We start from the raw sequence: 26197 nt of genomic DNA, 5'->3' as shown, positions 1-26197 counted from the left end.
GGAATTGCAGTTCCTTGAGCTGGCTCTAAAAAAAAAAAAAAATCCTCACAGCCAGATGATGGTGAAAAGGGATAAAAATCTGATGTAGGCAAGGAGGGGAGGAGAAGGCCTCCTGTGGGTGGCATCTTTTCGTATTTAAGAGAGAGAGCAAGACCAGGGGGAGGGAGAGGTGTTGGACATGGCTGAGCCCACCCTGGGTGTCCCTCATGTCTGGGGTGTGGATGTGAGACCCTTTGCCATGGCCACTCTAAAAATCTCAAAATCTATGAAAGCAAAAGGCAATTAAATATGACCCTTGTCACAGCTGTAAATGCTGCATGAATTATCACAGTAAATGAAGCCCAGGTTTGGGCTTGTCCACTGTTTTATCGGGGCATTTATATGTGTAAATTACTTTTCAGATGGAAAGTATTGAGGTGGCCCATTACCTGATTAAAGAATGCTGGACTCGAATGCACTGCATGGTGCTCACTGAATAATCACAATAAGCAGGGATATTTCAAATCCTCAAGCAACAAACTTCAATCAGATGAGAAAGATTCAATTATGCTTTAAAGGGAACCCAGCAATGTTTGTGCAGGATATGGCAGGAGAATGTGTGCAAAAGAATTTCATGGAAAGGAGCAATTACTTTATCAATAGGACATGCAAAGCACAGTTCACTCATCAGTCCTGAATAGAAGCCCAAATAACTGAGCCTTTTAAAGAGATGATACAGGGACCAGGATGGATTTGGGCCTCAAGCAGGTTTAAGTGAGTTTGATTAATTTCCGTGCAGTTGTCAACTGAGGTTTTGGTCCAGTGACTTCATGATATTTAGCCTTGGATAATGGATGTTGTAAGAAGGATGTAGGACTTTGGCAGCAAGTGTATCCCAATCCCACTTCATTAAGTCATAGAAATTGAATTGGTTTTGAATCTGAAGATGCTGGCTCTTCCTCTTCTAGCATCTCTGCGTAACATCAACTCAATGAAAAAAGCACAGGGAAAAGCCAAACACTTTTTTTTGCAAAAGAACACAGACATTTAAATTTAATAAATTATAAAATTAAAGATTCTAATTTGTATATACATTTTTAATATACAAGAAATGGCTATTTATTGCAATTTCTGTTAAGGCATATGTAAGTGAATGGAAGTTGCATATAGATATTCAGATGAACATAGCTAATACTGTGCATTGTAGGTGAGTAAATAAGATATTAAATGCATTATGTAATAAAATAAAACAAAAACCCCTTTGAGTACTGGTAAAGCACCGTTTCTAGAATTCTCAAAATATCTGAAAGCATTCTATGGAGGTGTTGTGAAACTCTAAATATTGAATGGATATATGAATATAAAAAGTGATGTGTTCATAATAGATAACAGAAATTTTAAAAGAAATTATGGTTAAAAAAATGGCAGATGACTGAAGCCAAAGAAACCAGAATTTTTTGGGATTGTTTTCCATGAGAGACTGTCACTTGGATTTTAAGTTTAGACAGCCAGAAAAATGACAATTGATAAAACTGTACCTGCATGGTTAGATCATAAATGCATTGCTTCGTGGGAGCACATTACTTAATCTCTCAGATCTCTGAGATGGTTCCTGCAGGAATATATTTGTTTATAAACCTGATTTAGGTTCTGGGGATAAGGTTACATTAAAATAACACTTTCTGCTTGTTATGTCTGAAAATGCAGCACCTGGGCAACAGCAAACTGGTTACAGAAGATCCACTGTGATGATGCTCTTGCCCAATTACAGCATTGTAGAGAAGATGAAACAGCTGTCAAAGTTCAACCAAACAAAAAAAATGACCAAATTTTCCACTGCATGACACAGAAGTGAGATCAGCTCAGGAGAGCTCCACCTTTTGTCTGGGGCTGCTTTTTTTATCAATAGAACCTGGTGTTGTGTTTTCCAATAAAAGTGATGTATATGTTCTTGGGGAACTGTTGAAAAAAACCCACCTTCTCAAGAACCCATGGCAGCTTGAAAAGAAAGCATCTTTTCTGGTCTGAAGACACTCAACTTCCCCTTTCTCATGCAGGAAGAGTGTGAAGAGAAGGCAGCTGCTGGCTCCTGCTCCTTAAAGAGATGTTCCATCAGCCTCTTGATGTCTTGAGCAATGTAGACTGAAGCTGCTGCCTCAAGTACTTTAGTGTTCCCCCCTCCCCAAAAAAAAAAACAGCTAGAGAAATATTCAGTAGAATTTAAACCATTAAGAAACAAATAAATCTCCCAAAAGGTGAGACTGAGAAGGGAACAAGCCCTTCCAAAATGCAGATGCCACTAGGCATTGCACTGGGTTCCCAATGAACACAGGACCTAACATGGACCAGACCAGCCTTCCAGGAGACTGCTCCTGCTTCCTGAGGCAGCAGAACTTTCCACTTTATCTGGAAAAATGCTTTTTTGAGCTGTGAGCACTGCCTCCTGTGGTATTTCTTCACACTGCCTAGTTTAAGCCTATCCCAGAAGCTAGGGCAGAACAGAATCTATTAGATGAGTTACCTCAGGGGATTGGAGAAATGGGTCTTGAAAAAGTCCCAGAGGGTTAGACTGGTACCCTCCAGGCAGAAAACTTTTACCTCCCCATCTGCATAAATCCAGCTCCAACCCCTTCTATCTTTGGGTTTGTAAAAGATTTTCCTAAGTTTCATATGCTTGGATGAGCTTCCTAGTCTATGAAAAAGCTGGGGGTTGTGGTTTTTTTATTGTCCACAGAGCTAAAATGATACTAACTTGAAGGGGAAAAGATGAGTTTTACACTAACCACATCTGTGTAAAGGAAACGTGGAAGGCAAGAAATATTATGACTACAGGCTGGGAGCCTGGCTGGCTACAGCTTGTGTCTCCCATGGCACAGCAGCTGGAATGATCTTGATTTAGACACGTCTTCCTTGCTTATAAATAGAATGGTGGGTTTTTTTCCCTTCAGTGCTCATTACTACATTGCTGCTGTGCACAGATGTGACCTGACCCTACACTGCTATTAGAACTTGTCCCAAATGTAGGCAACCACAAATCCCTTGGCACAAGGTTCCTGGGGCTTGCCTGCACAGCGTGGCTGTGTGACAGCCAGCAGGCCATGGAGCAGGGCTGGGACAGGGCACCAAGGACAAACACCCTTTGACTGCAGGAGAGCACTCCATGTCCCAGGAGTGAAAATCTGTGGTGGAACTGTTCCCACTGTGCTGCCAAACTGCACAGCCTGAGTTTTACTTCTCCAAACCAGAACAGATTTTTGCTTGTACTTGCTGCTGCTTCCACATCTGCAGCCACGTCTGCTTGGCCCAGGAGACGTTTCCTGATGCTCTGGACTCTTAGCAGGCCTGTTGGGCTTCCCAGTTATCCTGGTCTTCAGTGTATCTCTATTCCCTGCACTGAGCTGCTCCAAGTGTATCACCCTGATCCTGTGCAACAAGGAGCACTGGATGCCACGACCTCAGCTGAAAACATTCCTTCTCTTCTTGGGCTAGTATCTCCATGAAGAATTTTTCTTAGGCCAGGCTTGTTTTTCAAAAACTTCTGGCCACAGTTCAGGCCAAACACAGTCCCACATGTAGGTGCTGTAAAGCCTGAGGTTCCTGCAGGCTCTTGCCTCCTTTCCAGCAGGAATGGATCATTGGGAAGAGGAGACTGGGCAGTTCATTCAGTCATGGTGGTCAAGGGCAGAAGGTAGGTCACACAAGTGCTTCCCATTGCAATACCTGTGAAGCTCTTTGCCAGCAGCTGGACCAGGGAAGAGCTCACACACTGCTGGGAATGCAGCACATTCCCAATAATTTTGTGACTCTATATATGGGCTTAGTGCTGGTGCTGCTTCAAACCAGGATCAGCTAAGGCTGGAGGGTGAGATCTTCCTCTCAGACTGGAAAATATGAACTTGGAGCCACCAAACCTACCTAGTGGTAAAGAGAGGATTTCAGGGAAGCCCCAGACTCTGCAGGAGATTTACCAGCAAAGAAGAAACAAATGGAAGAATCCAAGCCAGGAAAAAATCTGCTCAGATGCCACCCACAGCAGGAACCTGTCCATGCTCCCTGTCTCAGCAGTGTTAGAGCCAAGCTGAGTTCATCTTCTGTTCTCCAACCAGGAATTCAAAATGACCTATGAAAACCATGATGACCCTGAGGGGGAAAAAAGTACTCAAAGGGTTGTCAGGTTACATATCTTAAAAGTTTTCTAGCAGACCTGGTGCTGTGAATACACAATGTGTATGTATGTGTGTGTGTGTTCATGTAAGGGCACAGCAAACAGTTGTTCACTTCTGCACCATTGAAGCTGTCCTAAGGAAAGGAAGATAATACAAAATTAATTCCTCAAAAATAACTGCATCCTATGGGGGGAAAAAAAAGTTTGTCTTAACAAAGCACCAAAGAAAAGACAACAAGAATCCAGTCATCTTTAAGTTAAACAGAATGTGGGTAGAAAAAAATCAGACCAATAAAAAAAGCACCGACCAATGAGGATCACTGAGGCTGTTGCATTACAGGAACTTAGAGATTATAAAAAAATATGGATAATTGTAAACAGAAAGACTAGAATGTTGTCAGTCCAAGTTGGCCAGATCTACCCTACTAAATGTCTTGCATGTGTCCAAAAGTTTAGGAGAATCCTTTGAAATTGTTTATGGAAGTATGTAAACTACTGTTTGTCAGTTTTTAATTTACACATAAATATACGGCTACAGAGTTTTCTCTGTATTTTCTTACACAGTCCTGGTTCAGGAAGCTACGTGAGCACATGCCGAGCTGTGACCACAGAGGCAGCTCTGCCAAGGTCAGCCAAACCCAGCCTGGCATGTCCTAAGAGCCTTCCCGAAGCTGGCTGTGTTAGTGCCAGGCTTTGTGCAAGGCACAGAAGCATCACAGGAGTGCTGACCCCCTGCTTGTCAGAGTTAAAGGGATTTATTGTCTTGGGACTGCTTTCTGCCATACTAAGTGTGACTCCCTTTACTATTCCCAAGCAGTTTTATGTAGGTGTAGAAGACTTTAAAGAGCCTGTAACTGAGAAACTTGCTAACCTGACCTAAGTAACATGGTTTGTTTGGATTCAGTGGGACACTGTAGGGATATTGCACTAATACTCTGCCGTACCCTGTACACCTAACCTAGCCATCAAAGTGTTCAGATTAGCACTTATGAAACAATCTGTCATTTCCATTTATAGTAGGCTTGAGAATTTGGTATCTCTGCCATAGCACCACTTTGATTTTTCCCCATTCTTAGTCTCTACGATGGCCAATACTACAATGTTGGTAACATCTCTATAAGAGAAAAATGTTGTTTGTGCCATATTTCCATTTTAGTTTATTTTCCTAAGAGTCTCTTTTTTCATTTTCTCAGCGATCAGCTGCTGAATTCTTTGATTCCTTGTCCTTTCATAAGGCCTCCTCCGTGTAATGATGTTGTGCTGTGGTACTTCATTATCCAGCCCATCAACTTTGTAGGGAACATCCACTGCATTGATTTCTGGGTGCTCCTCAGTGGCATTGGAAGGGGGTGCACGTGTTTTGGAAAGCAGAGGAGGGCTGGTGGCAGACTGTGTGGTGGACACTCCCACGGGAGGGCTGAGGGTTGTCAGGGGCTCCTCCTCAATGACATTATTCTTATTTACATTGGCACTGGTTACATTGCCATCCTCTGTTACGTTGCTGTACATGTTGCAGGACTTGCAACACAGCTTATGGTACCCAGGAATGGAGCAGTAACGGGAGAGAACTTCCATGCGACAAAACATTGACTTGTCTCCTTGACAATGATCTTCTGAAAGAGAAAAAGGGAACAGATAAATAAAGAGCATCTCCACATTAATCAGGAAAAGAAACACAGCTGAAGCTTTGGCAGTGGGCAGAAGGTTTGATATTTAAAGTGGGTTGGGAAACTGGCAAATGAGCCTTCTACAAGCAGAAGCAGGTTTATATTCAACCTAAAAGTCAACTCCAAGAGTTGCAAAAGCTGATCTGAACTGTATGTACCAGCCCCACCCAAGCTCTGGACCATCACACTCGAATTTTTGCCTTCACATCCTGGAAGTTCTACCCTACAGACTGTGAATTGTGTTACTGTCTTGGTTTAAACTTCAAAACACACTGATTGTGCTGTGCTGTTACTAAAACTGCACTGAACTCCCACAAAGTCATGAAGTTTTATATTAAGAAATCTATTTTTTCCCCATTTGCTCCTTTTAATGCTTTTCTCCAACCAAACAGTGACTAACCACAGTCAGGGGTAACATATATTTATCCAGACTGTCTCAGGAAAGTCAAGTCCTATTTTGATATGTGTAATTCTCAAAATTAATCCATCTCCACTAATCAAAGTGATATGGTTGCCAGGTACCCCTACTCTGAAAATAGCAGTGTTTTCTCAGGATGTCTCTTGTTTGAGAGAAAAGTGGTGCCATGAAGCTTTGCTACTCCTCCAGAAGAGAGCCAATTATCTTTGGAACAACAAACTCCAGTGCAATGGAGTCAGGCCAGCCCATTAATGACTGGGAGACTGAGTAAAAGTCCTGATTTTTGTGTCAATGACTGTAATAAAAGAGAAAGAATGTTAATCAATAAGCTTTAAGCTGTCAATAGCTGTTACAACAATCTGCACTATAATAGAGGTGTTATGGCAGATCCTGATCATGCTTGGAATGCAGGTGGCAAATTGTAGGCTGAGGCATTAAAGGTGAAGTGGTCAAAGTGTTCCTGCCTGAGAAACAAACAGAAGTAGAATCTCTACTCAGAGATTCCCCAAGCCCTTGTGATTTCTGCTCAGGGGAGGCAGAGGACTGTGTGAATTGGTGGGAAATGGGTGGTGAGGGTCTAGCAGGCTCCTTGGAGAAAAAGCTTCCTGTCCTCTGTCCCACACAGACACCCCTCAGCTCCTGTGCCTCCAGGATGAAGTAATGGAGCCAGGCACTGCAGTGAAGGAAAAATCCCAACATGCAGCCCATGCTGAGAGAGAAGTGAGAGGGTTTGGGGGAGAGGAGAGGGCTGAGGAGAAAAGCAGACTGACCAATATCTGGCATAATCACTAATAAAACATTTCTCTGTGACCAGAGTGCTGAGACAGAGATGAAATCACTTGTCACTCTCCCCCTGCTCTTACTACATTTCCACCTACTCTTACAGTAAAGGGTGAGTAACTCCAATTACTTGCTTTTATTTAGAGTGCACCCGATGTGAGACAGATCTGGAGTCACATTTCACCCTCCTGCTACGAGCACTGGCTTGTGTCAGCACCCTCACAGCAAAGGAGAGAAGCAGAGCAGGTTCAGCGATAAAAGGGGATTTGGAAAGCGTAGGTGCCACCTCTTCACTCATCCTCACTTAACAAAACAGGGCATCGTGGGTGTTTCATTGGCAAACATATCAGTCTAAAATAAACTAATAGCTGGTGCTGCTGCTTTAAAATGCTAGTGCTGGCTGAGGCGGGTGAAAACACCCCCTGTACATTGTATCTATGCTCTGATTGTTGCTTTTGTTGCAGAAAAACAAAATTCTAGTTGCTGCTTTAGAATGTGCCAGGTATTTTTCATATTTTTCAAATGCTAAACTGAAATACTGCAGGGTGTTAGGAATGACTCCTTCCTTAGGAATATAAGTTTGGAGAGATTTTCAAGCCAGCTTTTAAGAGCTGGAACTGTTCATACCTGTATGCACAGCTCCATACAAAGGCCTGAATGTGCCTATACAATTTATATATATTTTTACAAACCCCTAAGAGTCCCCTTGAAACATTTTGCTTTGTGATGCATGACCCTTATGCATATTCCCCCAAATGGCTTCTATAATAAAAGCCAACAGATATAATATTTAAATGTGATTTTAACAAGGCAGGTCTGTTCTTGGCTTTGTAAGAATCAGTAACAGCACCTTTAGAAAAATGCCTTTTTTCCTAACAAAAACATGCGATATCAAGCTTAACAATACAAGGAAATAAAACTGCATTATGTAATAAGTTTAGTGACATCTGATAAGTCATATAAATAAAATCTGAAACTTCTCAATGCCCGAATGAAATTTTGATCCTCTATCCAAACCAAAATATCCAGATTTGCTGAACTTTTATTTATTTTTACTTGCAGTATGCATGACAGACTGGAAGTATATATTCAAAACATCAGTAAGAAAAAAATAAATCAGTTTCACAGTCACTTTGGTACACATTAGTCTCATAAAAAAATATTGAAAAGCAAACTGAATTGGCACATCTTTAATATTATGTTAAATACATACAAAACACTAATAAAATATCCCTGATAAACCAAAGTGCATATAGACATAGTGCACAATGCCCAGATACCTTATTGCACCATTCTCTATAGCCACCCATCTCTTGAAACATCACTAAACATTGTCTATTTAAAGGTAACAGTCATTAATATATTTATACAGTTAAACACCAATTATTTTACATAACAGTATTCAGTGCCAGATACGTGTCTTTGCTTTTTCACCTTGTCATGTAAATTGTTAACATGTTTCAGGAAATATTAACAGCAAAATTTAAATATGTGATCACATGATAATGACAAGTTTGAAGTGCTACACTGTTGACGACCCAAAGATTCAAAAATGCCACTTTTCCAAAAAATATTATCAAAGCAATAAGGTAGTAATTTGCTCCAAGACTGCAGTTTTATATTTCTACTATTGGTACTGACTGTCACAAAGAAGTTTATGACTTGTGAATTCCAAATCCACAAACACGGAAGGTGAAGCACGAATGCCAGTTAAATTTCAGTAAGTCAGGCCACAATCCTGTCTCAATGAAGATATGGATATGCACTGTGCAAATCAACCTCCAATTTAATTTACTGCCTTTCAATAGTTATCGTTCAAGTAAAAACACTCCATATGAAGATCAACTCAAGGTACCAGTGTACTGTTCATATTTAAAGCTGGATCTGGTAAATTAATGCCATTTACATTTCAACATTAAGGCATTTTTCTAAAATTCATCTCCTAAGCAAAAAAAGCAATAAAAATTGAGGTAATTCTGTAGTAGTTCACACTGTTATGTTTGCCAGTTGACACATCTAAGAGCACACACACACACACACACTCACACACATACAACCGTACCAGTCAAGTCAGATATGCACATGGTGAAAAAAGACCAGAGATGTAATGAGTATAAACAGCTCCATGCTGAGCATCTGGAGACATCGTAGTCAATGAAAACATCATATTGCCTCCGCCACGTTAAGGAAAACACCACCACGCCACCTTCACCATGGACCACGCCTGCTCTGCTTTGGGTTTGTTTCTTAAGTGAAAATGCGCAAAACTGGCAAAAATTGTGCGATGGAAAAAATGAACGCAGCTTTTCTCAAGGAAAAACCCTCCAAACAACCATCAGAGTCTGGCCAGAGCAACGGCATCAGAGCAGCAGGGAAAGTACTGACAGACTCAGCTTCTGCTTCCCAGTGAGCCCTCCACGGGTCATAAAGGTGAGGGTCAGGAATAAAAAATGAGCAGCAAGGGTGAGGAAAGCAACAGCACCACAAAGGAAAATGGAATGAAAAAATTCTTCCACTCATCAGACTACCCTGTCAGCGAACTGAAACCAGCGAGTTACGAGATTTCGGGTTTTTAGATAAAGGAGAACTTTAGCACTACAAGGTGTCATTATTGTGATGTGATCACATTCACAATAAGTTCTCAGTTTTGCTATCAAACTGAACATCAGGAACCAGTAAGAGCCTTTTTTCACCACCACCAAGCAACAAGCAAACCGACCCCAGCTCCCTTTCAGAGGACTGCAACATACTGTGGAGATCCAACTTCACACATCCAACACTTCAAGACCTCCACCACCAGTGCTACTCAAGCTCCAGAGAAGAAAGACACCGAGCACCGAGTGCCTGGTGTGAAAAAACAGATTCAGCCCAAGATTTAAACTTGGCAAAGTCAAGGGAACTTTCCGCATAGAGAGAAGAAGAGAGCAAAAGGCAAAGTCCACATTCGATGTGGCATGCATTTAAGGGCAAAGGCAGAGTTATAAATGGGTCTTTTACTTGAAGATATTTTCTGGATGGGGTAGTCTGGATCAGGTCTTGACAGCCATTGTATCATGTAGGTTTTCTTTGAAGGATCAGAAACATTTCCTTGAATAGAGGAAAAAAAAAGATGCAACAAAACATATGTTAGGCAGCATTAAATTGTCCTGTCAGAAGGGGACAAGCTCAGAGAATGAGTGGGCTCCAATTGTGAAGGAGCCCAGGGAAGGATTAGAACCAAGCTGTCTGACTTGGGGCAAAAGGTGCTGTTTGGGGAGGTTGCTACAGCCCGTGCCCAGCACTTCACAGCCAACACTGAAGACAACCCAAGGGCCAGTTCTCCAGCAGCACTTCTCATGGCAGTGTCACACATCCCCAGAGACATGCAGTCTAGTTTAGTTACCGTGCCTCATTAAAATCTTTATATTGGAGACTGTAATTGACAGCTTGCTTCTAATTAATTAGAAATCAAAAGCTACCCTGAGAAATACATCATGAAAAAAAGAATATGAATGACTTAATAATAGGAATATGTGAAATGATCTCACAAATATCATTTGTAAGCAGCTGAAAAGCTAACAAGGATAAAGGCCTTATTGCCCTGGATTAAGCAAGAATAAATTAATTACAGCTTCTAAAAACTGAGTTAGATAACCCCTGCAGATAACTTGTGTTTGATGGAATGAAAAAAAAGCCTGGAACTGTTGGAGGTGGGGAAAGCAAAGAGGCATCCCTGGTTAGCACAGCTCAGCAGCCCCTTGCCAAGCCCCACAGGTCTCAGGGTGCAGGGCTGGACTCGGCCACTGCTCCTCTCCCAGGGCAGCTGTTGGCTGCTGGCCACATCTGGCCAGCACTGTGCTGAGGCCATCTGCCTGCTCTGCCCCAGGCTCTCAGGCTGTCCTGGGCCAAGCAGTGCTCCCCAGCAGCAGGAGAGTGCCCAAGGAGCCCATCAGCCACACAGCAGCTCCACATTTGGAATTCTACTCAAAATAGGGACTGTGGAGAAGTGCCCCCACCCGGCAAGCGTAGCACACAAGCATCAATTCAATGAAGGCATTGCAAATAATTAAATAATTATTTTTTTCAACAAGTAACAGACACTTCCAAGGAGAAGCCCTTACTGGGACACGGAGGTAGTCTGCAAATCCTGACGTTCTCAGGTTTACTCTCCTTGCACAGGCCGATGACATTGTCCCTGGTGCGGCACAGGACCGGGCGATCCTGGGTGCCATTGCCACAGCTGACAGAGCACTGAAAGGACAGGAGCAGTTACACCCCAGCCACCCTCTGGAAACACCCAATCAGAAATCAGCTTTTCAATGTTAAACTGCCTCGATTCGAGCTGACATGGTACATTATTTGAACCACTGCAGTACAGTAATGAAGCAAGAGGGAGAGCCACTCACTGCTTCTTGTGGTACACCAGTAATTGTGAAATACTCCAAGAACAAGCTGTGCTCTGACCAATAAACAAACACCTGTACATGCAAGCCATCTATTCACAGAGCCATCTACTCCCAAATACAGGGTGGCATTACTTGTCATGCTCATTCCACCAGACAGAAATTAGTTGTGTGAGACCTCCAGGAAGAGACTGACCTGTGACCAGGGTCCTATTCTCCACTGAGCTGGGCACAGCTCCCTGTTGCAGGGCCTCCTGCCCTCCGGGCGGTCGTTGTTGCAGTACTTGGTGTGGACAGAGCGATTTGTGTTGTCGTGCAGGGGCTGGATGCAGCGCACAGACCGCACCTGATACCCTGTCTTCCCACAGGATTTGCTGCAAGGCTCCCATTCCCCTGTGACCCATCTGGGTTGGTGAAAAGAGAGCGAGCAGAGTGAAATTCAAACTGTTGATCTGACTCTTAAACACAGGTTTAACATGATATTAATACTAGTTCTAATATGGAGAAAATGAGAAGATATGAAAAAAACATAAGCGGTTATGGTGAGGGTAATTTGACTGCCCCTGAAATGTCATTAATAAGACCCAGATCTTCAATATCACTCTTTCTCATTATCTCCAAGATAAGCATTATTATTACTCCACTGTATTTGCTTTGATTTTAAGCTGCCCTTTCCAAAACTGCACATAAAAATATGGCCATTTTTATGTCAAAAGCAGCCACCCAAGGGTGCTGCTGAGCTTCCCAGGTCTGGGTGCATGAGATGTGCCTTGTCTCATAATGCAGCACAAACGAGCTGGTTCCCACACGGGTGAAGCCAAAACATCTGGGCTAGAAATGCAGCTCCTGCCTGGCCCACACCTGGGCACTCCATGGACCACATCCCTGGCCATGTTAGACTCAATCTGCTGAAGCACTGGCAAATCCAGTGCTGTGAGTGCTGAGCTTGGGCAGGTCAGGGTCCTCATCATCATAAATGTTTGGTTTGGGGAAAGGCAACACTCCACTGAAAACTAGAAAGTTCGAGTTCAAAATTTCTAAATCAATTTGGCCACTGAGAAATGAAATCTACGGTTTGTAATGTGGTGTAGTTGAACCCCTCACTGATCACCCAAACTGAGTCATGAATTACAGCTACAAATTGTAAAGGACTTAGAGAAGAACAACAGGGACAGACAGCACCAAAGGAAGTTTACCTAGACTACTGAAAGCTTGGTTATAATCAAGTGAAGACATACAGCAGTCTATAAATATTTACAGAGTGCAGAGATCTGCAAGATGGAAATATTGCTCCATGTAAACAATATTCTTGGGATAAATTTCACAAAGAAATAGACATAGTCTGGAGAAACACCCTGAGCTTGAAGAAATTGTCCTAAAGTACTCATAAAATCCTGGGCTTGGAAATGGTCAAAAAATAGTCCAAGGCAGTGCACTACACATTCCAGTTAATCAGAAAGTAAAAATTTCTCCCAACTTTCTCTTTATAACCTACAGAAATTACACAGCTGTGACGAAATGCAAGAGCTGTGAAGCCAGGAATCCTGAGGTGACTTCTGAGACAAAGATGAATTTTTCCCAGAAGCGAAGAAGCAGCATATTAGTGTAGGGGGTGTCCCAGAGCTTTGTAAAGCTCCTTAATAATTGCCTCTCCTATGTTCAAGAGAAAAATGCTTGGATGACATTCTATGGAAACAGAGTTAACTGAAACTTCAGGGATCCAAGTACAATTTAGGATCCTATTGAGCCTTTGTGGTACCTGGGCCCAATTATATTTGCAGCTGAAAGGAGGACACAGTCCTTTCCAGAGAGCCTGAGATATGGTTAGGTCATTACTTCAGTTTTCCAATAAATAAATGTTCAACCCTGACCCATGCAGAGTTTATGGGGCACAGTTTCTTGCATTTTCTCTCTTTCAACTCTTTGTCTTTTGAAAGGAAGTTAGGAAATATTGTGTGGTATGTTCTATTTATTTGCTGTGATTCCTGGAACCTACACTCGGTCCCCAGAGATAAAAGCTGGGATCAACATATTCCTTTCTTGTTGCAGTAGTAGCACAAAGAATATATTGGTCCTACATGTGGCAAGAATAACCTGCTGCCAGTCAAAAAAATCACCCATAAAATGTGAATTAAAATATTTATAACACTTGACTGTGCAGAGCAGAAATGAAGGTACGACAGGCACTTCGTGCTGTAAAAGGGCAGCCAGAGAAATCTAACAGGTCAAATATTTTCCCTGTGTTTAAATGTCCAAAAATATGCTGTGAACTTTATGAAGGTTTGGATTTGAGAGACTGGACATTGACATTGGTTGTTTTCTGCAGCACTCTGTACATTTGCTCTGACATGGTTAACTCACACTGTGTACAAATTGAATTTATGTCTATTTTGTATCACCTCAAGATGGCCTGAACACAAAAGTCTGGATCAGGACAGCACTTATTTTCTAATCCAACTTATTTCATAAGTCACAGGAACCAGCAATCACAGAAAGAATATTTCCATGAGCAGAACAGAGCATGAGATCCTCACAGTCCCGGGCCTCGGAGGTGAAGTGAAGCCACCTGCCTAGAGGTGACAATGCTGGCCGGGTGTCCCTGCACCTCCAGGGAGCAGTGCTGGGGGCAGGGATGCTTACATGGGCTGGGAGCACTCCTGGAGGTTGCACACCCTGCGGATGGGTTTGGGCTTCTGGATCAGCTCGCAGTAGCTGCGATGAACCATCTTGTGGTCCGTCTTCCTGCGGCAGCCGTACTTGGTGAACTGGAAGCCTGGGGAGAGACACTGCTCTTACTCTGAGAGCTGGCAGGCCCCACAGAGGGCTCGGGTTTCAGAGGAACTGCACAAATTCTGTCAAGGGTTGCAGTAGGAACTGCAGAGGAACATGCTACCAAAGGAGGGGTAAGCTGAATAAAGACTTGCAATGCAAATTTAACACCCAAAATTGTTCACCCCCTGTATTTTTCACTCCTTTAATCACAGAATCACTGGGTTGGAAGAGTCCTTTAAATCATCGAGTCCAACCCAGCCCTATCACCTCAACTAAACCATGGTAACTGAGTGCCACATCCAGTCTTTTTTTAAACACATCAAGGATGGTGACTCCACCACCTCCCCGGGGAGTCCATTCCAGAACTTTATCACTCTTTCCATAAAAAAACTTTTTCCTAATATCCAACCTATATTTCCTTTGATGCAGCTTAAGACTGTCTCTTCTGTCAGTTGTTGCCTGGTGAAAGAGACAAACCCCACCTGAGTGCAAGCACCTTTCAGGAGTTGTAGAGAGTGATGAGGTCACCCCTAAGTCTCCTTTTCTCCAGGCTAAACACCCCCAGCTTCCTCAGTCATTCCTCACAGGGCTTGTGTTCCAAGTCCCTCTCCAGCCTTGTTGCCTCCTCTGGACATACTCAAGAATCTAAACATCCTTCCTTAACTGAGGGGCCAGAACTGGACACAACACTCAAGGTGTGGCCTCACCATGAAAATGAAAATAACATTTAAATAATATTTAATTTAGTGGGGTCTGACATTGCAAAAGCCACATCATTGGATGGGGATTTACAAAGGGCTGCCCCATGACACTTGGAGGTTTGGCACCTTCACAGCTTGGAGACGGTCATCCGAATCTTGTACATTTGTCCAATTTTTCAGTTTCATAATCATAAATCAGAAATTAATCAGCCCAAATCTGCTCCCAAACCATTTAATCAGATTTTAACCCCATTCACTATTTATTTATCTATTACTTAAAACTTCTCCCATACTCTGGTCTCCCTAACATCTCATGGCAATGAATGAATTTTGCATGATCTGAGGTTTTGTTTTTACCTCCTCCACAAGGTTTTGAGCACTGGGACCATTTCTTCAAAGCCCATTCATATGACAATGAGTCCTCTTCCAAAACATTATTGTTATCTACATTCAAGGAATCTTCATGGATCATGTACTTGTAAGTCAAAGATATCTTGGCACCACCATGAGGAATCACCTAATAAGCAAAGGAGATGTAATGAGAAAAGATATGGAAGACTGATATCAGGAGCTCTGTGAGATGATGTGAAATAGTAATCATGGCTAAAACATCCCCGGAGGGATTTCAACCTTTTAGCTGCACTCAACACATTTTTTCCCTGATGAAAAAGTATCTCCATCCTTATGACACAGAGTTTCTAAACTGCATATTAAGAAAGACTGTGGTTGATTTAGACTTATTTTCATTGCCAACATCGGACTGACATCATGATACTAAATTTTTTCCATATCCCATCACAAAGGAAGGAAATTTGGTACTGAAATGATAACGGATAGTTCCACTAAAGGACAAAGCAAATTCAGCTGCAGAAATAAGTGAAACTGGCAAAGAAAATTGCTTATATTTCTGATAAAACACAAATATTCTTATGATAATCCTGGAATTATGCAAAGCTTTTTTACTTAATCTTGACAGAAATATAAACTATTTAGAAAGAAGTTTTGTTATCACACTGCACCAAGACAAATGCAAGAAAACAGAACTCAATTTGAACAAAGTGCAAAATATTTGTCCTTTGGAAACATTGTATTTATTCTTCCTTTGAAGTTCAGCTGGTGTAGATCAACACATTACAGTTGTTTTCAGAGGGATTTTAAATCAACTTACCCCTGAATTGAATTGAAGTCTACTCTTTGCTAGTTTGCAATGAAAAAAATAATATATTTAGGTGGTTTGGGGAACTGTGGAATGGTTTTGCCCTGAAAAAGGGAGCCAGGATCACAGGAAACCTGCAGGATACATTTTCAAAACATGGATGGGAGAAGGAACTATTAGATCTAGCTGATGTGAACCACTGTGACCTTTTGTTGATTGGTGCCCTCATGTCAGATGGGATAAGTAAGCTACAGTCTCTACTCGGTGGCTGATTGCTATGCCATCCACAGGAAATAATCAGGACAGCTGGTTGCTCAACACATAACCCTGAATTATAGCCGCCCTCGTACAGAGCAATGAACCGGGAGAAGGGAATCAAAATACATTTTCTATTGTCTTATAATTGCAGCAGATGTCTTGTTGTAACTCACAAGGGGAATCTGATCGATATGCTAGCCCGTTGTGGCTCTGTGGAAGGTGCTTCCATTTGGCTTACCAGGATAACTATCCCGTGGCGCAGCGGCCCCATGGTCTGCACCGTTTCTCTGTCGTCGTCATTCCGATATTCCCACTCCACACCCATGTCAATAAATACTTTGGAGTCTGGCACATAGTTGTCCTCACTTAGAATGAATTTCCCCGTTTCACGATTTTTAATAGCTGGGAACAAGACAAAGAAAAGTGAGTAAAGAGGTTTGTTTCTCATCTCCAGTTTTGTTCTGCTCATGTCCCAGTGGACAAAGCTGAAAAGGCCAGTGTGCATTTTCCCTCTCTTCCCTCACAGGCTTGGAAAGACTTTTTCAGGTGTTTCAGTGAACTGTCAATGCTTTTCTGCTCAGCTCCAGGAACATCAGTTGTCCTTTTTTTTCCCCTTTTTCATAGCCTGCCTTGCCAGAGAAATGAGGCCAATGCAGCTGCACCATAGGGGTCCAGCTGCCTGCTCCCATATAACAACTTCTGAATCCACTGGCCAAATCCAAGCCAATTTGAGAGCCAGTGGGGGTCCCAAAACTATTCAGCTCTTTCATATGTTGTAAGGCAGCTCAGAGGGTTGTTACTGCTCCATCAGAGAAAGGCTGGGGAGCTAACCCCCAGCAGGTCCCCACAGTGACAGAGGGACACTAGAAGCAGCATTAATTCTCCTGCTCAGATCCAGTCCTGACACCAGCACAGCTCTGTTAAGCTCCTGCTGCTCTGCAGGCACCTGCCACTGCACACAGAGCCTGGTTCCTCTCTTCAGCTCTCACCATGCTCCATCCTTCACCTGGAGAGACTTCAGCCACCTTTGTATGAGGACAGGTTTTCACCTGATATGGGACATTTGCCCTCCTCATTAGAAGAAGCAGGGATATTTGTTATGTAACACCAGATTTTAACTCCATTCTCTGCCTGGCAGCTCCCTGAGCATCCTGCTCCCTCAGCAGTGGCCAAGACAGCGAGCCAGCTGTCCGTGTGCACAGCACTCACCCCACCCTGACAGAACTTTGTCTGAAGCAGGACTGCTCCCTGATCCTCCTAAACTGCTGCACTGTTAGCAGTGGGGCAGAATCTGGAACAGATCTGGATATAGCTGGGAAATCACTGAGGTGGGGAGCATGAAAGATGCACACAAAGACCATGGAGTGGTTTGGGTTGAAAGGGACTTTGATCATCTACTTCCAACCCCCAGAGATAATGCACTGCACCCCATAAAGTAACTCAGTGCCTCTTCCAGCAGCTTCACACTTGCACATACCAACACAGAGATCTGGCTGGGACACCCTGGAGTACAGCACAGGGAAATCAAATTGCCAAACAAGTTTCCTAATTTAACATACTTAGAGAAAGTACATGGTGTGGGTGGGTAATGGGTAAACAAATGTATAAACACATTCTCAGCCTCCAGAGACAAAAATAAACACCAGAAAAAAATATTCTTGTTACTTACCAAGATGATGAGTGGTGGCATCTGTTTCCTGTATAAGTAAATGTCTTGCACCAGCAGGAATTTCAAACATCTTAACGTACCCTATATTGAGGTATTTGAAAAGATAGTTATGGATTAATATGCCACAAACAGGGTGGGTTTGTCTTAGGTTTGTAAATAAATCTAATTTTCTGCAAGCAGGGTGTATTAAACAAGATGAAGTGAATCCAGCATCATTTCCATTCCCATTTCTGTGGTAGGTGATGGAACATAACAGGGACAAAGGGCTTTGGGTCAGAAGAAAGATGCCTGAAGTATCACAGACTTGGCTTCAGACTAAGATGGGCTTTGAGTGCCACGTGCACCACAGAGACCACACAACCTCCTGCCTGACAGTGCCTGGTGGTGGCACATGGCTGCAGCACTGGAGTGACACAGCAGCTGGCTGACATCAGCAGACAAGTCCACAGCTTCCAACAAGGAGCAGGGAAGCCCTCTCCCATGCATGCACAGGCCTTGGTATCAGCAGCTTTAACTGCTCACTGGACAGAAGTCTTATTTTCGAATTATAAACACATCTGGAAGTAAGTCCAGATTGTTTGTTGGAATTAATGATGCTGCAAATGATTTGTAATTGTCCTGCTACTTTCCATGAAACATAAGAGACCAAGAAAAAATACCCTGAATTCCCCAGGACAATCTCCACTGGATGTACTGACCTTGCTTTTTTGGAATTCTTGAAAATGTTCTTTTCACCACTTTGCAGTGGGAGTTATCTCCTCCACAGACACCACACTTATCTTCCTGCTTCGTGGAACCTATGACCCTGTCACACCCAACTTTCTGTGCACAAAAGAGAGAAACAGTCATTCTTATTTATCCACTTTTCAATTCAAAGGAGCATTCACTTTACCTATCAACCCCCAGATTCTGCTTCAGCAAGGCAGCACACCTCATAGTATTCTCCTGGAAGATCAACACCTAAACAGATTTTAATACTTCCAGTTCCTATAATAGCTGTCAACTGGCTGATTATGTTTTCATATTATGCTTCACAGTGGTTCTCTTACTGAAGGAAAGCAGCATGGTTAAGGAAAAGCTCTTAAGCCTCAGCTTATCTTAAGACAGATACTTAAATTCCAGGAGAACCTAGGCATCTATATGGGGATAAGCACCTGCACCAGTGTTTTGCTAGTCAGGTACTAATTCCTGTGAAAGATGACCTGCAGCAGATCCCAACTTAGAGGAACTGTCATTGATTTTTTAAAAATAGCATGATCAAATACCAAGAGAATGCACATCAGCATTATCCTAACACCACTTTCCTTGAAAGCTGCTGTGCGTTCCTATTTCATTGCACATTCCACCCCCACTAAACCTCAGCAGGGAGAGCTTTCCTTGAAAGCTAATTGTAATAGTTCATCTTAAAATACTGCATGAAATATTACTTGTGTAGGTAGGTGCTTTTGGAATTGAGTCACATGCATGGCAACTGTGAATACCACACATAATATTGTGACAATAATCCTAATGAAATCTCCTTATTGCCCAGAGTGTTGTTACACTCAGTCCTGCTCGGAGACAAGCACTCAAGGTAGAGTTTGAACTGTTTTCACAATGCTGAGCTCTGCAGGAGCCCCCAGAACTCACGAGGCAGTCTCCCCTCACGCAGATGCTGTAAGCATCCTTGTAGGAGCAGCGGGTCCCGTCGTGCACCATCCTCTTCATGTACACCACGTCCCCTGTCTCCTTGGATTCACAGTACAGGTGGCACCTCTCCTTGGCTGAAAAACAGAAGGACCCAAATGGTGCACGCTCAGCTCTCAGTTTAGTTGCTGATGCTGTGAGCAGCTCTTTCAGTAGTGTTGGCTCTCCCTTCTTCCTTGCACACATCACAGAGCCCAACGTGGTGCCCATAAATCATTGATGCTTGTCCCCTTTGAAAGATTCTGTGATCTCTTGGAAGATGCTGAATCATAAAGCATCCATGTGTCACCGTTAGGAGACAGGCTTAAAAATAACAGATCATTGACTTTGAGGGGGGATCTATTTAATCTTTTGCACATGATGCAATCTGGCAGAGCTCTCCTCAGTTGCATGACTACCTGTGAGAGATACTGGTTTTTCCTGCACTTCACTTTAATGAAAAAAAATCAAATTAATTTTCCCATTAAAAGCAGCTGTTTGACACTGAGTGAACCTGGCATCCAAAATTTCTTCAGAGACAGCTGGGCCATAGCATTTCATCCTAACCACAAAGTTAATTTTCTCTCATGGTTGTACTTGTATTTATGATAATTTAAACCATTAAATGAGATGAGATGTCAAAAAGATTCAGACAAAAATCATTTTTTTTACTGCTAACACATGCACAAACAGCCAGACAAGTGGTATTTTCTCTAATCTGTTCCAAAGAACTCAGAACAAAAAATAAAGCTGAAAATGACTAGTCAGTGGCTGAATAAAGTTGTATTCCACTAGTGCATTTCATTTTATCTATGTCTCTTGCTGTCCTCAGCCCCATAATAGGATTCACTATGCTTTCCTTGGCAGTGAAGAGCAGATGGCCTTTCTGCTAGATGAAACAAATAGAGATTCTGCTACTTTAACATGATTAAAAGTTGGAATGCTTTTCCCACCATTTAAAACAATAACGACCTTTCCATTGTAGCAGTTCAACTGAAATAAATCTTCACAGGCCCTTTGCATTCTTCCCCTGTACAGTTCCACGGCCTCTGCCCTCTTTTTATAAACTCCTTGTTATTGCTGTTGATGTCCTCAAGGCCACTGGGTATTGGTACATCAGAGACCTTTGTTACTGCTCCCAAACCATGCAGAGAATCCATGCTGAAAATCCAGGGTCTAGTCTATTAAAACAGGTACTTTTTTTGGTGCAAATTCTTAATAGGAGACTATTAAGATCATAATAATGACAGACCTAATGTATATATTAGAAACATGAAGCTGTGCACAGGATAGATGTGTACACAGCACCCCTGGGTATGCAGCCACCCCCACCCCACACATACCACACTGCCTGTGATTAAATGAAAATATCAGCAGGTCTGCCTGGGTGCCAACAGCTCTGCACAAGGGCTTCATTTTAGAGATGGTTCTGCTTCCACTGCTCCATGGAACAGTAAATGTGTATGTGCTGTTAAATTAGACCCTGCTATTGCAAATAATTATTTTCTTCCTGTTCAGTGGTGCTGGGCACAGTAGAGGTGCAGGAGCATGGAGGTGATGGTGTGCCTGCCCAGCCCCTGCTCTCTGAGCCCTTCTCATTTAACTGAGGCTGGGAGCTCATGGCCAGAGTCACTCCCTGCTGCCCTGGCAGATGCACAGGTGGATGCAGGAGCCTGTGAGCACAGCAGGGTGAGGACGTGGGCCTGAAACAGGAGACAGGCCATGGCACCACGGGGCATGGGATGCTCAAGGACACACTGGGGTGTACCCCAGCTCAGTGGCTTTTCTCTGCCCACAGCATGAGGCACTTCTGTCTGTTCTTATGCCCTGCACAATGTGTCAGACACGTCCAGCTGAGCCGCCTGTGAAGTGTATGGATTTATGTCACTTCTGAGCCACAACTGCATTATCCTCACAAGTATGTCACTGATATGCCTTATCCTTACAAAAGGGAGTTTTGAATAGATTAGAGTTCAAGCATAAGCTTGTCTCTGGCCTTATTTTCACACAAAAGCTGTTCCCTCTAATAACCCTGCACAGGTAAATGTAACTCTCAAGCTGTCTGCAGTTATACCATAGTTATATTGGAAACCAGCAGTGCCCAGGGATCAGTGCTCAGACATCAATGAGCTGCTTTCTGACCCAGAACCCACTGAATTTAATTGAAAAAAATCTGATTTGTTTCACTGGTCTTTGCAGCAGACTGCTCCAAAGGCTAAAGCATAAGCAAAGGTCCTGCAGGCCACAGCATTCATCCCTTCACCCTGTGCCAGCAAAGCTATTTCATGAAATTAAGCTGTGAGGCTGTGTCTGTGCCTTTGAAAATCCCAGACTGACAGACTGACCAAGATGGCATGATAAGAATGAGAACTGTTTGGGAAGAAAGTCAGGCAAATTAATTATAAGGAATTTGCTATTACTTCCTGGCAGAGTATCCTCTCATTGGAATGCAAAATGATTCACCCAAAGTGACCCTTCCCCTCCCAGCAATGGCAGCTGGGCTGAGGATGGGCTGGGTGCTCAGAACCTGCCCATTGCCAGGCCAACCCTGCCCTCAAGAATTTGTCATTCAAGTAAGGTGTTAGGGTTTTAACCAGTGAGCAGCTCGCACTGCTCATTCAACAAGCTGAGACTCATTGCCCTCTGCCTCTTTGTTTGGAAAAACAGCTCAGTGTGTTTTCTGGCAAGAGCAGACACGGCCCAAACCAACCAGCTGCACTTGCACTGACAGTTAAGCTGAGGCATTAACAGGAACAGGAACATTTTTGTTCTAGGAGGTGATCTCTGTCAACCTTGCTGGTTTGAGAGCCAGCACCCATCCAACCCAACAGCTGCCTCCAACAGTGCCAGCGGCATTTGGAGGAAGACACAGCAACAAACTGGAAGCTTTTCTCAGAATATTCTCATGGTTCCTCCTACAGGGCAGCTTGGGGACTTCCAAAATCATTACTGGAACCTGGTGTTTAATGGCTCTTAATGGACTGTAGAACTGTCAAGAATTTTTAGAAATAATTTCTAAAACTTTCCGGTATCAGCAATCTTCTGTGGCAGTGAATTTCAAGATAATTAGATGCTTTGTACTAAGCCTTTCCTCTTATTTGTTTTAAATCTGCCACCTGATAATTTTATTTGATTTTCCCAGGCTCGTGTCATGAGAAACTCAATAATCATTCCACGTTCAGTCTCTTTGGGCTACTCACAACTCTGTAACTCTATCTTTTTAATCTAAATCCTTGCTTTTCCAGGGTGAAAAGTCCTGGTTTATCCAAACTCTCCTCGTCCAGAAGTCATTATTTATGTTTGCTTTATTCTGGCCTGAGTTCAGCTGTGGGTTTTTTAGCAGCCTGGGCAGCAGTGAGATGGGCTGAGTATTTAAAGTGCAGGCACAACGTGCAGGTACACAGGGGCAGGTCAGTGCTCTCCATCTCTCCTTTCACAGTCACTGAACTGATCTTTTCCTAAAGCTATTCCCAGCCTTGCTCTTCAGAGCCCACCATCCATACACACACACCAGTTTTTACCCCCAGATCCAGTACTGGCATTCATTAACACCAAACTTCCTTTGCCTTCTTGTGTCACTTAGTGTCACAAGGTCCTTTGCAGCTCTCGGAGTGGGACATCCTCCCATGCAAAACCATTCCCTTTTATCCCATGGTGAATCCATTTAACAGCTGGCATTAGGGAGCAGTGTCTGAAGATTTTTGAAAATCCAAGTGCATTGTATAAATTGAGTCACTCATACTCACTGATCCCTTCAAACACCTCCTAACAGATTTAGGAGGCATAATTTCCTGGGAAGAAGTTTTACCCCTCCCTATATAATTTTTATTCATATTTGCAACTCAGTTTTGACAGGAAAGGGGCTGCTCACCATCAACATGTTCATAGGGGAGCCAGTGGTGTTTGGTGTTCTGGTACTCAAAGTAGGGGTCCCACTGCCGGCACTGCTCCTCTCTGAAGTCCTCAAAGTCCTTGGGACAGTCCTGGGTGTTGCACAGCTGGAATTCGTAGCTTGGCCCCACACACGTGCGGCCTCCGTTGGCAGGACTGAGACAGGCAGAGAAACCCATGGTTAGTTTTGCTACTATTTCATTAATCAAGTGTCTATTAAGTCTTTCAAGGAGACATTTGTTTCCCAGTCCTGTCAGTAGGCACTTGATGAACCCAGGGCTGCATTTCTGATCCGTAAAACACATATTTCCTTTCAAAACCTGCTGTCACTATTTAGCTGTTAAAAAGCAACTTCTGCAAGTAGAGGTTTAAACTACTTGATGAATGCAAGAAAAGCTGTTTTCTTGGTGTAGCCAGGAAAGGAAAGCACAGTAGAACTCATTCACATTCACCCCTAATGCAGCAGCAAAGGCAGAACAGCCCAGCCCAGTGTGTGCCCCCAGGCAGATGTGCACCAGATCCCTGGCAGAAATGGCAATGCAGAGCTCAGGACTGGAGCTGGGTTTTCATCCTCTTCCAGGAAACACAGAAAATGTTTTCAATAGCACGTTAGGCTTTCCCTACATGCAAATAGGTTTTACAACTAAAGCTGTGCCCACAATTATAAAGGTCACTTCTCTGTTGCCAAAGTAATAAAGGTTGAAAAGAGAACTGGCAAATGTTTTCTTAACAGAACAATTTCCATTGGAAAATGCTACTTCATAAAACTGAATTTTATAAAAAGCAAATCAATTATAAAATTATTTTTAATAGCCAAGTTCAATTGCTTTATCAACAAACCAAGAAATTCAATGTTAAAAATACTCTGTTAAAATAATTTCATTCCAACAATTGTTTTAGTCCTTGCTGTGAGGATCTTGACATTTTATGATACCACACTAAGATAGCAATAATTACACATTTCCTATCATATGTATATACCAATCTTTATTAACTATACTTTGCTTCCACTGTTACTGAAATGGAATCATTCTGCATTATCTAGATGACCCATATGTAAGTTATTAAAGCAAGACAATTCAAAATTCCTAAAATTAACTCTGGGGAAAGTTCTGATCTCAGGAGCTTTGTTCCAACTTGGAATAAAAACAGTTTGAAAATATTTTAAGTCCTTTTTGTTGAAATATCCTAAAAAGTGGATTAAAGAAAACTTTTTAAAAGGTTTAAAAAAAATCCAGTAAATCACTGCTATTATTTCATACTCACATTTTAAAATGAGATATACAGGACCCTAAACTTTTACTTATGCTTTGCACAGCACTGTATTAGCCCTTGTACCTGCATAACCAGTTTAATGGATGGCTAAACTGAGAAATAAAGATGATTCATTACTTGCTAAGGGCACCAAAAGTAGAATTTCTGACAACTTATGCTATGGGTCAGATTTAACAAGCACCACTCAGCATCCTTTGCTGCACTGCTGCTCTGTCCATGCACTGAGGATCCTCCCCGTGCAGCCTCTGCACATCAGTGGAACCCACACCAGTGGGGTGTCACTTACTGTGGGTTGTCACACTGCCGGGTCCTGTACTTCACGCCGGTGCCACACGTGCGGGAACAAGAGCCAAACTTGCTCCATGCCCCCCAGTGTCCATCCTGCTTCAGGATGTCTGGTGTGAGCCAGATGCAGTGACCTTTAAAGCAATGCTGAAAGACAGAATCAGATGTCAGAATGATTAGATGATTAACTTACATCAGATGAGAAGCTGTTGTACCACACATTTTAATTTTCAGCACAAGTTCTGGATTTTTTTCACCTCTCCAGTAGAAAGTAGAGGGTTGTGCTGTCAGATTGTGCCCATGATCCCAAACTCCTAAGATTTTACAACCTTACATTTGTAAGTACATGTAGTGCATGCAGGTTTCAAGTCTACCAAGTTTGTTAAACTGTTCTGTGTTACATTTCCTCATCACCTGTCTGCAGCAGGGAAAGGAAGGAAAATGGCAGAATCCCAGATCTTGGAGGCTAACAGTAACATCCTGCCTCCACTACTGCCTGCAGCCTCTCCAGGCAGCACTGTCAGGAGCTCTGGCCACAGCATCATCCTGCCCAGCCACTCCCAAATCCACACACATATTCCTGTAATAAATGCAATCAGCAAAGTGTCATTCAATTAAAGCACACTCCCATTGTAGACATTAATGCTATTCATTAAAAACTTTTGCAGTGTCTCCCTGGAGACCTCATGGTAAGCCTGATCAAAAAAACAGGAGGCATTCCTTAGGGACAGCCCTGGACAGTCCCACAGCTGCACAGTTCATCACACCCTCCCACACTTTCTCCTTTATCTAGTTTTTATTACAGTCATTCTACAGCAGTTAAAACACAGAATTTGCAACATTCTCCAAACTATTAAGGGATTTATTTTATTTCTTTAAGAGCCTTCATAGCTCCAGTACTGATCATCTCTACTGTCATCTCCTGTTAAAGAAACCTGTCAATGCCTTTCCACCAATTTCTCCAGTCCCTAATCATGGAATTTTTTCTCAGCTGAAGTCACAAAGAATTCTTCTCAAGGATCACAAGATTCTGGCCCCTTTCAGTACTATTTCTGCTTTCATAAAAGTCTACTGATGAAGTGTGGGTGCTGGAAAATATATTCCAGCAAACAAACGACTTTGCAGGAGACTGTC

At 42.8% G+C, this 26197-nt stretch overlaps 1 protein-coding gene across 3 annotated transcripts in view; it reads right to left on the bottom strand.

The window, feature by feature from the left end:
* Positions 1 to 284: 284 nt before the first annotated feature.
* The window catches only part of ADAMTS2 (ADAM metallopeptidase with thrombospondin type 1 motif 2), a 174117-nt gene continuing 148204 nt past the window's right edge, over positions 285 to 26197 (bottom strand). For 2 of the 3 annotated variants that reach the window (XM_064387482.1, XM_064387481.1), the window contains 12 exons: positions 25065 to 25210; positions 23484 to 23659; positions 19577 to 19710; positions 18646 to 18769; positions 17948 to 18028; positions 16517 to 16680; positions 15222 to 15381; positions 14032 to 14164; positions 11588 to 11795; positions 11110 to 11239; positions 10007 to 10096; positions 286 to 5757 (listed from right to left, as the gene is read on the bottom strand). In XM_064387482.1, the coding sequence (XP_064243552.1) occupies positions 5297 to 5757; positions 10007 to 10096; positions 11110 to 11239; positions 11588 to 11795; positions 14032 to 14164; positions 15222 to 15381; positions 16517 to 16680; positions 17948 to 18028; positions 18646 to 18769; positions 19577 to 19710; positions 23484 to 23659; positions 25065 to 25210 (2007 nt within the window). In that variant the 3' untranslated portion in view covers positions 286 to 5296. Of the gene's footprint in view, positions 5758 to 10006; positions 10097 to 11109; positions 11240 to 11587; positions 11796 to 14031; positions 14165 to 15221; positions 15382 to 16516; positions 16681 to 17947; positions 18029 to 18645; positions 18770 to 19576; positions 19711 to 23483; positions 23660 to 25064; positions 25211 to 26197 lie in introns of all 3 variants that reach the window. The other variant, XM_064387480.1, reaches the window with a different exon arrangement.

Source organism: Passer domesticus, chromosome 13 (assembly GCF_036417665.1).
Source record: "Passer domesticus isolate bPasDom1 chromosome 13, bPasDom1.hap1, whole genome shotgun sequence".
In the NCBI taxonomy this organism is placed as follows: domain Eukaryota; kingdom Metazoa; phylum Chordata; class Aves; order Passeriformes; family Passeridae; genus Passer; species Passer domesticus.
Note: the sequence above shows the minus strand (reverse complement) of the source record. Positions and strands in the feature narration are given on the sequence as shown.